The sequence below is a fragment of the Grus americana genome, chromosome 14, assembly GCF_028858705.1.
Source record: "Grus americana isolate bGruAme1 chromosome 14, bGruAme1.mat, whole genome shotgun sequence".
Lineage (NCBI taxonomy): Eukaryota > Metazoa > Chordata > Aves > Gruiformes > Gruidae > Grus > Grus americana.
The window spans coordinates 10,135,483-10,148,058 of NC_072865.1; the positions used below are offsets into that span (position 1 = coordinate 10,135,483).

Genomic DNA, 12,576 nt, shown 5'->3' on the forward strand with positions numbered 1-12,576 from the left:
AGTTAATTGTGCCATTTCTCTTTTTTTGCCAGATGCAAAGTTCCACGTTGTCTGGTAGCTACTCACCCTACCACAGACTCAGTTTTTCTCAGAAAGTTTTATTCTCCCTTTATCACATACCGGTCAGAAATAACACCACTGGCCGAATAAACTGTGCAGCACTAATAACTAATTCTTCTTCCAAAGGCAACATGTCCTGCTGAATCATGGTGAAACCTCCCTGCACAGCCATGCACACCATTTAAGGCAAACATCACCTGTACTACCACAGAAAAATGGCAAAGCTTCCATTAATCAGGAAACCTCAGAAGCGAAACTGATGGAAAATTCATGGGGCAAAGCAAGAGTTCAACACCTGACTTGTGCTCATCAGTTTCTGGACATGATCCACACTACACAGGCAGCACTGTCTGGGAACACAGCTTCCCCCAGGATGAAAGGAGGCTGCTGTGCTCTTAGGGAGTCCAGAGAGATCACTGGGAAGCTCCTCCTCTCTAAGAGGAGGTGGTGGAGGAGTCATCAGAGGGGACACAGATCAAGGAGAGAGGCAACACCATTAAAAATCCATGTCACACAAAATTACTAGCAGTGGCTTTTCACCAGGGCAAAATGTCACAGCCTGTGTTTGTTCTCCGGGTGCCATTACCACTTACCGATTCTCCCTTTTTACATCGGTTACACAGCTGCAAAGGTGCTCTGCTACCCACCCGTGGCGATACAGCCTTCTCCCTACGCTACTGATGTTCCCAAGACGCAGCAGACTGCTGCCATCTCACTCATAACAAGATCTCTGCCTAGTCAGGCTTGCTACAAGATTTCTCCACATTAAGAAAGAACCTTACCTCCCCCCACCCGCAATGATTAAAAAAAGGTATTTAAATATGACCCATGCAGAAGAAAGCTATAGGAAAATAATATAGGAGAGTTTTCTGTTCTTAGGGCTAAGCAGTGACACGTAGACAGCATGCAGCAACACTGCTGTCTCTTCCCTCCAATGGTATAATTTCAGGGAAGCAGTAATTGGGGTCAGCTAAGATGCTCAGTGCCACTGGAGTGCTTTGTCGTATTACTCAGTTTATTACTTGCTTTTCCAAATGAGGGTCTGATCCTGATTTTTATGTCCTAAAGGAAAGGAGGGTGCTTTACTGACTCAGAGGAGCTATGCAAAAAATTGCAGGACTTGGCCTTAAGCTGAGATTCAACTCACAAAACACATTTCTCCCAGACGCCGGCTGAAAGGCTACGGCACCGAGCTCCAGGAACACCTCTCTCATTTCCAAGGAGGCTCTCTGCCCTGGATTTCTGCAGAAAAAGTTCCTCCAGCCGAACACAGGCTGTTGAAGTACATCACTTACAGTGTTAGCACTCGTACCCTGCTCTCGCATCTCAGTGTCACTACACCTTGCAAAGTCCTCACCGTGGGACGTCACACAGAAGAGTCATAAAAAAATAAGATGTGTCAGATATGAATGATCAGATCAAACCTGAATTATCCTAGTCAGACAGCACACATTAAAAAATATGATGGGAAAAGCAGCAGGCACTGCTCATTCTAGCTGCCATTTTTAAAGCAATCTTAGGAGATCACCAATTCTGCACACCCTGCCCACCTACATTCGGTGGTAAATTACTAATTTTAAATAGAAATGCAACATTCTGTAACAAAAGACACCGCGGTCCCAAAACTGCTTGTACAAAACCTTGCTGTAACAGTCTGGAAAACCTCAACCGCAGAACCAATCACCCCTGTCAGTGGCAGAGACTGTTGCCTCTCCTCTTTAGCAGAGGAAATTGCCTACAAGACTTAGTACTTGCAGCCAACAGCCAGCCAAAAGCAATGCTAGAGGCTGAGCTCAACAACAAGACTCCTGTGTCCTGGCTCAGCATCTGCTAGGAAGAAGTCAGTCCCAGCGGTCTACACACGCTTCATGCTAACCGCTGATGCGCATGGTAGCTGTTTCTGCTGTCTTCCTGGAGGGCTGCAGGCTCTGGACCGGTACCTGCTGCCAACAATAATGTTGTCAAACAATCCCCAGGAAGCCCCACCGCTCTGCTCCCGAACACTGTGCTGATCACCTTGTGCCGTCTAGACGGAGGTGTGAGACCCGGGGCACCCTCTGCAAAGCACGAGGGACCGGGCAGCGTCCTGGCCACGGCCAAATGGGTCACAAACATGATTCGGTGGCTGCGGCTATTCGGCTTGGCACAGGACCGCCGCCTCTCCCTGCTGCAGTCTCTAATTGACTGAGCAGTGCTTTGAGATACCTGCAGAACGAAAGGCACACGAGAGCAGAAGCTGGTTTATTAAGAGGCCTGTGACAATGAGACATCAGAGCTGCAGACACACTGTACAAGCTGCAGACTCCCAGAATGAGCTTTCCACAAATGAATCCTCTTGTCAAGAGCTGTACGATTCTGTATTCATGTACCCTGCCAGAGGAGTACTTGGCAACCCCTTTGATATTGCTCTCTAAATTAATAGACAAAGGGAGTTTTATCAGAAGCAGGAACTGAAGTCAGATGTCAGTACAGCGACAGCTGCAAAGCAATTGCTGCACAGGTGTGACAACATGGGGAAAGGAGCCACACAACAGCACACATCTGCATCGGGAGGTAAGAGGATGGCCCTGCCACTGACTTACTACTGCTATTAACTCTTACTGCACAGAAATCAAGATTCTCAGGCTCAGGTCACTCTGCTTGAACTGCAAACCACCACCAGCCCTCAACATTCCAATGACATCTTTATCCTGGCCCAGTCTCTGGATGAACCTCTCCTCAGCCCCTGTGGAGATGGACTGTGGAGAACAAACACCAAAGTTCAGAGGACTGTAACAGGGAAAAGCATGTCAGAACACAAGTAACTGAGGTTTACTACGGCTCCCCTCACAGCTCCTGGGGTCCCTCTGCATCGCTGACCATCACAGCACTGTACCCCTGAACAGGGGCAAGCAACAGCACTGCCATCCACAGTGCACGTGGTATAAAAGAACGAGCTGGAATTGATAACAACTCTCCAGCTCCAGGACTGAAAGGCTGCAGAAGCAGCTGCACACAGCCCCCAGCCAAAAGAGACTGGAGTTATGAAGCGGTGGAGAAAAGGGAAGAGGGAACTGTTTGTGAGGATCCCAACAACAGAAGTCCAAGCTCCCAGCGGAACCCAAGGTCTAGGAAACAGGATCCTTCCCCAACTTCAGGGTCTTTTACCTGCACAGGTGCATCTCTGCTGCCCGAGCAGAGCTCTCCTCTCTCTGCCTCAGTATCTTCCAATGGACTCGGCTGGGTCTCTGCAGAAAAACACCTCCGTGTCAGCGCAGGTTTGCAGCCCCCAAACCGTCTCCTCACTTGTTGATGTAACTGAGCCCATTTCTTAACAGTGTTTTCACAGTTTCAAAATATTTTTTAGACTTGCCACAAATGTTATCAGACAATGTGCAACAACACAGCCGGATGAGGGGTTAAAAGTCACAGCACGGTGGTGTGAGGACAAAGCCACCGCAGCTTTGCGGCTTCATGGGGAGTGAGACTAGACTCAGGAAAAGTGCGTGGGACACTTGCTGGGATAGAGACAAAGCAAGAATAGAGCACTCTCATATTGAGACAAACAGAGCTCCCATTCTGCGGTCTGCCTCACAGTCACACCTTCTTTAGACCTCTGCATCTTCCTTAGCAACAAAATATGCCTCCAAGCACCACCGTGACCTCTCTCTCTCCAGCTGTTCATGAACAGGAGCGGTCTCTTCATTAATTTTCCTCACTTAAAACCCTGGACTGGAAATCTCAAACATGGTAGGAGAGACCAAGGAAGAGAAACTCATTGGTCCCAAACATGTTTAATTAATGTAAGGCAAAAATTATTTCAGCTCTCATGCTTTACACATATCTTGACACTGAAAAATCTGAAAATTTATTGATTAGATTGAAGAGACCACTCCTGACACCTTGTTTTGAGAGATCCCTCCACACTGATGTACATCCTGGTGTCTCTTCAGCAGGAAGTCCCCAGCAATCTCTGGCCAGAGAACTGTCTTAGAGGAAATGGGTCCAAAACCAGGGAATCAAACTAAATTACCTGGATAATTTCAGCCCTGACAAACACAGCTGGGAAAGAAATCTTGTTTTGTTCAAATAACTTGAAAATTCTCTTCTTTTCTCTGAAGGTTATAAGCGTGTAACTTTTGGTGCAAAATTCAGAACATTCTCAAGTGCCTCTTACCTGGGCAAACATAGATCTCCTCTTCAGCAGAGTTTTCTGTGGCAATATCTGGGCTCCTTTTACTCCCAAGCGTGGTCAACACGGAGATGCTGTTCAAAATATAAATATAATATAAAACTCCAATCCAGTAACTGTGACAGCACACGCCTGCCTGTCTCACCCAGTTCAGAATAGCAGATGATGCCATAATTTCCAAGTGGTCAATATCTGATAGCCAGAAATGACCAGGATAACAGCGAAATATGGGTATAAAATGCTGTCCTAAGCAAAAACCTCAAAGGGAACATTTTTTTCTTGTAGAAGCCTTTGCCAAAAAGGCACGAAGGGTCACTATCTCATGTCAGGGGAGCAAAAATACCTGCTCACAACTGTGAGACTCTCGTGATGCTTTCTACTTAGAAGATTTGGGAGTTGTGCAGGTACCAGCACTGTGCTTCCTTCTGTCTGGGGAAGGAAATCCTCAGAGAGGACAGACACAGACTTGCTTTATCCTGCATTACCCTTTCCCTCCTCACGCTGCTAATTTTCCTCCTTATCACTGTGCATGGCAGCCAGAAGCAGCACAGATGCAAGACAAGGCAAGGCTTCCCTGCAGCAAAGTCCTAACAACATTAGCATGGCCGTTCCTCCAAGCAGCACCAGGGACCGCTCCTCTTGTTTTGACCTTCGGATTCCTCCTTTTTTTTTTTCCTCCCCCCTACTGCACAGTGTCTTTCCGAAACAGGCAGGCATTGCTGAGTAAGTCTGGCACCCATGCTGACACGCTCTGCGCTTTGCGTGGCTTTCTGATTAGTCTGATCAAGTATGCAAGAACACACTTTAAAAACATGAATCCCCATACTGACAAATAGAAGATTTATTAAGCTCAACCACAGGCCTTAGAGAGGAGAGAACAGCCACCGCTGATTTATGATAAATAACAAAATTCTGATAGGAAATCACAAGTGGCTTTTCTCTCTAAATAAAGCATCTCAAAGCATTTGTTATGAATCCAGGCTGAGCGTGTTTTACTCTGTGTCTAACATCAGGGCTCACTTCAAAAGAACTACACAAAACAACTTGCTATGACATTTATAAAATGGGCTAATCAATTTGAAGTCAAACCACATTTCTTGCTACACCAACTATCTCCTGGTAACAAAGCCTATAATCATTTATTAAAACCCCAATCTACCGTGCTCCGCACAAAGCGTAACACAATCAGGCAGAGCGGCCCGCAGAAAGCAAAGCAGCCTCTTCTCACTGCTGCTGCTTCCAAAAATGCTTCACTACCTCCAGACAGCTCAGAGCCGTGTTTGCCCATTAAGCGCTGCTGAGGCCAGCCGGCCAGGGTGCCTGAGCCTTACCCGAGAGAAGACTGTGCTGGCAAATTACCAGGAACCAGATGGCAACATTTAATGTGCACAAAACTGCGAAGATCACAGCCATTTCTTGCCTTGCTGCAGATGTGCCAGCTGTTCAAGGAGAGGCCGCAGCACCCAGGTGTGTCCTGGTCCCAAGGGGCACAGCCAGGAGCTGCTGGGCGGCTTGGGGAACATCCCAAACCAACTCCATCAGCTACACCAAAGGAAAGAGGTCTGGCTCTTTTCATATTCAGCCCTAGCCTCTTCTGCTTTAAGCAGGCGGGAGGCCAGTGCTGCAGAGCTCACAACTCGGTGCCTTCTACGCAAGCACACAAGCTCAGACCTCGGCTGTCACAGGCTCATCAGCCTCGGCAGCCGCAGGTTCCTCCTGCTCCCCAAGGCGAGCTTTAAGCTCGTTAGAAAGGTGCAAGCAAGAGGGATTTTCATACTCTGCATATTGATATTAACTGCTCAGGCCAAATGCTGTTAGATCAGAGGAAAGTTGGCAGTTTTGTTCCAAAGCAGGTTTAAATTATAAAACCCAGCAAATTAAAAACATGACATTATCTGCCCTCTCTTGTAACTTGCTCCTTGAATCCTCTCCCATTTGCCCTTCTTCTCCCAGAGCCTTTGCTGCAGAATTGCATCCCACAGGAAGAAGAAGAAAAAAAAAAAGGAAAAGAGGAGTAGGCTTAAATCTGAAGAAAATCATGTTGACTTGTCCCACACCTGTCATCTGCTGAAGTGGCTTTTCTGGAGCACTGCACTCTATCTTTGGCTGATAGGCAGTGCCGTCTGGCTTCCTCCTCCCTTCTTTCCTCTTCAGCAATAAGGCAAGAACATAAAAATACACACAGAAATCCAGTAAACCCTCCACCATGCTGCCTATGTGCCTTCCCAGACAAACCATGTGATGACATCGCTATAAGTCACCTTTAGCTCACCTACCCACCTCCACAGCGTTACTGCACCATGTCACATTAGCTTCAGAGGGCAAGGATCAAGTCCTTGGACTTGTACTAGAATGCACCTTGCATGTTTTGTAAAGTAACAACTGATCTCTTCTCCCCAGTTCTGTCCCACCTCTCTCCCACGCTGCTCCAAAGCCATGTATTTCCAGGGATAACTAATAGCAGCAACCGCAGACAGCCTTTCCAGCAAGCCCTGCTGTCAGGCCCCGCAGAGAGCCCCTGTGAAACTGCACCCCAAAACGCTTGAGAGAGAGGGGCAGAGCCCACGTCACCAGAGTGAGCCCGAGGCTCTGGAATAACCCTCCTCACCTCTGTGCAATTTGCATGGGTTCCCCATCTTCACGCACGTCCTCTGCAGGCAGCACCTGGGAGGCCTGGAAAGGAAAATTCTGATGTTATATAAAACAATGTACACAGCTAACTGGGATCTGCAGGGTCATCAGCTTCTGTCCATGATATTGCACCCAGTCTGTTAAGTATTTTTTTCTTAAAATAGTTAAGTGTCCATCCTGAACTAGTCAGCTTTTTCCCTCCATCACTCCTTTTTGGAAGGTGTTTCAGCAGCTCTATGCAATAACACCTTTGTTACCTTGCTGCCTAGACATATTCCTGGACAGTCTGCTCCCATTATTCATGCCAACCTTGTCCACCACCTTCCACACCCACTGCCTGTTCCTAGCATCTACCCTGACGTACTCACAGGCAGCAACCATAGCCCTTCTCCATTTCCACTTGTGCTGAGCTGAACAACCCAAGGATTTTAGTGTCCCCTTGCACTCCCTTGAGCACGCCAGCAGCCTTCATCTACTCCAGTTTAAAATCTATTGGCCTGAGCTGGGATGACTTGATCAACTGGTACAGCTGATGTTTGACCACGGGAAATACTTTTCTGAAATTTCGTACAGATAGGATCCGTTGCATTTTTCTTGACTGGGAAATCAGCTGTCCCATCAAAGAGAGGGAACAGATTAACCTTCACAATCTGCAGCTGGTAAATCCGTGTGCATTTTATCCTATTTTTCATTTAGCTCTATGACTCCACTTACTCTTTCCTTTAAAATTTGTTCAAAAGCCTTATGCACTGCCAAGGTCAGGCTAACATGCCAGTCATTACCCAGATCCCTTTCTTCTTCTTCAGCGTACACGTTACACTTGCCATTCTCTAATCAGGTGGAATTACAACGGTTTATTAGCAGTCCTTCCTGTCAGGCCCACAATTTCTCATGCTACTTCTCAAAGAAATCCAAGGGGTTTTCCTCGCCCTTCCTCAAGTCTATTAAACTCTCTGAGTTTGATTTCCACCGTAGATTTCAACTTCGATCAGCTCCACTTCTGGATGGCTGATGTACTTCCCCAGCAAACCCCAAAACAAAGCCTCCTGCCAGATTTCCCTAAAGTGACTCCAACCCCAAAATATTCTGTTTTATCTATGCTGGTTCACAGCCTAACTCATCATTAACATAAAATACCACACCTCCTCCTTTATTTTTATTTCTCTTTTTCCTGAACTGTGCATGGCTTAACAATGCCTTTGCCCTGGTCACAAATACTAGATCATGTTTCTGTTTTTCCTAGTACATATGTTATAAGGTACGGCATCAATTCAGGTCACTAGACTCTTAACACTCCAGAACTGGGTCTTTTCCCTCTGAATCTGTTAAAGACCATGAGTCCCCTAACCTTATTTGAAAGGCTATGAAGGAATTGATTCTATTAGCACTGAAGTTCGTTAGTGCAGGTTCACAGGCTATGAGATCTCCTGACAACCAGGATTTGCTCTGTGCAAACATCCCTTGGCTGCGGGTGGCAGTTGTGGCACTGCCATGGTGGAAGGTCTCTGCCCACTCAGGGTGAGGGTTTCAGGGGTACAGGCAGGCTCCCCCAAGCACAGCATTTGTACCTTCATTTCACTGGTATAACACAAGGCTTTTTCAAAGACAGCTTTGAGTCCCCATGGATGGTTTCTAGCCTCAACATAGCCTAAAATCTCCCACCAGCAAAGCAGCCCTGGGGCACTGGGGGAGCCCCAGGGCAGTATAGGCAGCAGCAGGGGTCTCCAAGCGATGCAGCACACCGGGGACATGACTGCTCTGGGTTCCTCCTTTGTCACTGCCGGTGGAATTGTATTTGATAGAAGGAAAAAAAATGGAGACAAGGCACAAGCAAACATCAAACATATCGATCTTGCAAGTAAATCACCTGCACTGGCCTCAGCGTGCAACTGCACAGAGAGGCGAGACAAGGGAGCAACCTCTCCAGCTGGGAGTGATAAGGCAAATGAAAGGGCATTTAGAAATTTTTTCTCTCAAATAAAATGACTGGTAAATTTTGGGCTAGGGTTGAAATTTTAAAAAGTCTGCTCCCCCTTCCTTATTTTTTCACCTGAAAAATATCAGAAAGACTACATTTGCATAGACTTTATGGCTCAGAGAGCTCTTGCAGTCAGGATGAGTACATTACAAGTTCCCACTCAGCACCACTAAAACCTCTTTTCTCCCCAAGAATTAATTAGGTATTAGCATTAAATGGATAATATAAAAAAAAAAAGACCCCACAATTTGCAATACTGATTAAAAGTTCACGCCCTTCCCAGCTGCTGTAGCTTTCCAAGGGCTTTAGCATACACCTCCACAGACCTCAGTCACCCCAATCTTCCAGATTAATGACACCTCCATTTCCAAAGGAAAAGACACAGAGGGAAAAAAAGCAGTTTGCCTTAAGAACCTTTCAGGTCTTTTGTATTTATCCTAAAGAAATGAAAAAGGGCACAAGTCAGTTTCTTTCTTCTGCAGGTCACCTCTAAGGCTTGTTTAAATCTCTGTCTGCTAAACCCAAGCCAAAGCACTGTCACGAAAAGTCACATTTCAGCACAGGCTGCTCCGCACTTTTTCTGCAACCAGAAAATGCAGACATGACGTTTTTCTTAAGTGTTCAATATTACAAGACAGAATATAAATATCACAAAACAAGTTAAGTATCTTTCTAACACCAGGGTAAATGATCAAATACACTTGAAAACAGGAACAACAGAGCCGAGGCTTCAGTCATAGAGAAGATAAAGTTATACAATGATCCGGGAGTGAAGTCATTATGAAAAATGAGGGTTGGAAAAGGCTGACACAAACCTAAAATACAGCAGTAATAAATACTTCATCTGACTAGCAATCTGTTTAAACTTAGCAGTGACAGAAAGCTGCCTTCCGCTCCAACAAGAGAGCCCTGACAGAGACAGAGGCTGACACCTAGCGTCTAGCAGACCCAACAAGCACGCCGGAGAGAAGGTGCTCAACCATCAGAACAAGGACGATGAGCAGCCCCCCCCCTCCCTGTGATGACAGATCACCCCGGGCAGGCAGAAGATGCCCTGGAGCACGCGGAGCCTCTCCATCCACAACTGCAGGACCATGAGGGAAAAAGAGCACTTGCAAGGGTGAAGCACGCACAGACGCAGAGGAGCATGTAGGTGCAAAAAGGAAAGGCTGTGCTGCAAGGACAAAAGCCACATTTCTGTCAGCAAAGGAAAATGCAGAGCTCCCTGCACAGCCACGGGTTTATAAGCTGGTTTGCCAGAGCTGGCAGTGGTCAGTATCTCTGTGCTCGCTACCCTGACGTACTGCCAGGCTACACCCTTTTGAGGACAAGTCAGCTCGAAGTCTTTATCTCAGTGGTGCATTAATGGACGACTGCCAGGCTGCACGATGGCCCCCACCATTTGTGAGCTGGGTATCAGCCTATACACTTTTCCGCTCCCTTTCACAGTAAGCCGTGTGGCTACGGAAGGAAGTCCCTAAATTTAAGAGGAGCGCTAACAGCAGCGCCTGCTTTGCAGAAGGGACTGAACCCTAAAATGGACAGAAGAGTGGGACTGTTTAACCTCTGCTCAGTGGCAAAGCTCTTACCTGGCAGTAGCTGGTGGTCGGTTCATCATCGGAAGTGGAGTTCTTCTCTTCTTCCATGCTGTGCCCTGGACTTTCTGCCTCCCTCCTTTTTGAAGGGAGGATCCAGGTGATACTCTCAGACTCCTTCTGTCCGTCTGGGTCTCCGTCTTCTGTATCATCAGTAACACCATTCTCCCTGCTTGTCTGCTCTCCTTTCCCAAGCTCATTTTGGCTCAAGGAAGAACTGGGCATAACTGGGTTACCAAACTCCTTCTTATGCAATAGCTGCCTCTGAGCCTGCTTCAGGCTCTTCTGATAAACCTCCAGCTGACACAAGATGACTTTGGTGTACTGGTTGGGGTCCACCCCTTTGGGGCAGAAGGGGATGCCCCAGTAATAGTGCACTGTGTCTCTCGCCTCCTCCTGCTTGTGCTTCTCCTCCACCACGTTCAGCATGCAAAGCTCAGAGGTACCATCGGGCGCCTCCTTGTGCTCTGCTTGCTCTGTGGAAACACAGACTTTGGTGGTGTGCCCAGGCTGTGCGGTGTGTTTGGTACCTGCTCCTCCACCACTCCTCGTGGGGCTGCCACATCGTTCCGTGGTCCAGCTCTTCCAGAGCGTGGCTGAGCTGCCGGTACCAGCTTCTCCTGCAGAATGGCCAGTGCAGGGCAGGAGCTGCTCTTTTGGTTCGTGGCTTGTTGCTTCAGAAGAGCTGGAGGGGCTTTTGAACAGTCTCCGAGGTGTCAGTTGCCAGGAGCCTGAAGTCACCCTGCCAAAGGTGGGACTCAAAGAGATGAGGTCCTCTCTGAAAGTGCCGGGTGACATGTTACTAGAATCACTTTTTGCTGGTGAGGAAGGCTTTTCACTTGACCTTGTCACAGGCTGGCCCTTCTCCGGAGACACGATTATGCTGGATACTAGGGAGCTTTCAACGATTTCCTGGCTTAACCTCCTCAACACTACCAGGGGGCTCCGGGCGACATCCATCTGTCCGTTCCCATCAGCTCTAGTGCTCTGTGAGTGGGAGCTGCACTCGGAGCGAGGGGTGTCAGGGCAAAGTGCCAGACCTCCCAGGATCTCAGAGCCTTCTTTCTCAGCGGGCTGGCTTTGGCCTCGCACGCCCAACACTTCTGCAGACAACTGAGGGGTTGCATCAGAGGACTCCGAGGGCTGACAGCTCTGAAAAACAAAAGGTTGATTCTCCGAGAGGCATGTTCTCTGTCAGCAGAGTGTACCAACGGCTCCCCCAGGGAGCCATCACCCAGACTGCAGACGCCTTCCCCCTCCCCCCCCGAGATCAGAGCTGTGTACCCCAAAATAGGGGACAGCTGAGGTTGGACTTCACACATCTCTCACTAGAAATGGCACAAAACAACTACTCTGCAACTGTTGTCATTCCAGCTTGCACTGGAAATAGCTAGGCCCCCGGTAAAGCCTTCTTTTGTGCAGTGTGGCAAAGCAAGCACAGAAAGCAATGTTGCTGAAGAACCCTAGTAAGCCTCTTCACAGAAGCACACTTACATTAAGGCTCTCGGCAATGGCCTTCCTCAAGAGCTCCTCCTCTTCCTCTTCCTGACAGTTCACTTGTCTGGCTTCTTGCTCACTCATTTTCAGGGCCAGTGCAAACTGTTCCTCTTCAGTCATCTCTGCAGCAGAAGAAAAAGGATAATGTCAAGTCACAGCTGCAGGTGTATGTAAACACCCAACATATATCCGACATGTTGGGAGTGATGTCCAAGGGTCCCACCTCCCCAGGAGGAATGCTGAGCAGAACATCTAAACTTCAGCTTTCCTGAAAAAGTGTCACCAAAACCAGAGCAGGCAACACTAAATGAAAAAGGTAACCCAAGTCAGGAACTTCAGCTGGGGTTTCCTCAGCAATCCAAACTCTGACTCCCTGGGTATTTAACTACAGTGGGACATATTTTTTGCCCTCGTCAAACAACATACTCTACAGCTGCAGAACACACATTGAAGGAAAGAGGAAAAGGACAGATTTTCAAAGCAAGTTCATTTTTATATCGGATAGGCTCAGTGGCAAGGCAGGATAAAGAACACATCTTCTCTAATACACTTTTTTACTTGCCAAATAGCACGTCTCACTGCCTTCTGACACACAGATACCTGCAATACCACAGGAGACCTACCCAAGAGCAAAAGAGCTACAT

At 47.6% G+C, this 12,576-nt stretch overlaps 1 protein-coding gene across 5 annotated transcripts in view; it reads right to left on the reverse strand.

Annotated features, from left to right (window-relative positions):
* UIMC1 (ubiquitin interaction motif containing 1) overlaps positions 1-12,576 on the reverse strand; it is a 39,169-nt gene that overhangs the window by 10,292 nt on the left and 16,301 nt on the right. For all 5 annotated transcript variants that reach the window (XR_008579250.1, XM_054841481.1, XM_054841482.1 and 2 more), the window contains exons 4-8: positions 11,930-12,054; positions 10,430-11,587; positions 6,840-6,904; positions 4,217-4,305; positions 3,208-3,287 (exon numbers count right to left, since the gene is read on the reverse strand). Coding sequence is in view for 4 of the 5 variants with exons in the window: in XM_054841481.1 (XP_054697456.1) it covers positions 3,208-3,287; positions 4,217-4,305; positions 6,840-6,904; positions 10,430-11,587; positions 11,930-12,054 (1,517 nt within the window). In the remaining variant the exon portion in view is untranslated. The remainder of the gene's footprint in view (positions 1-3,207; positions 3,288-4,216; positions 4,306-6,839; positions 6,905-10,429; positions 11,588-11,929; positions 12,055-12,576) is intronic.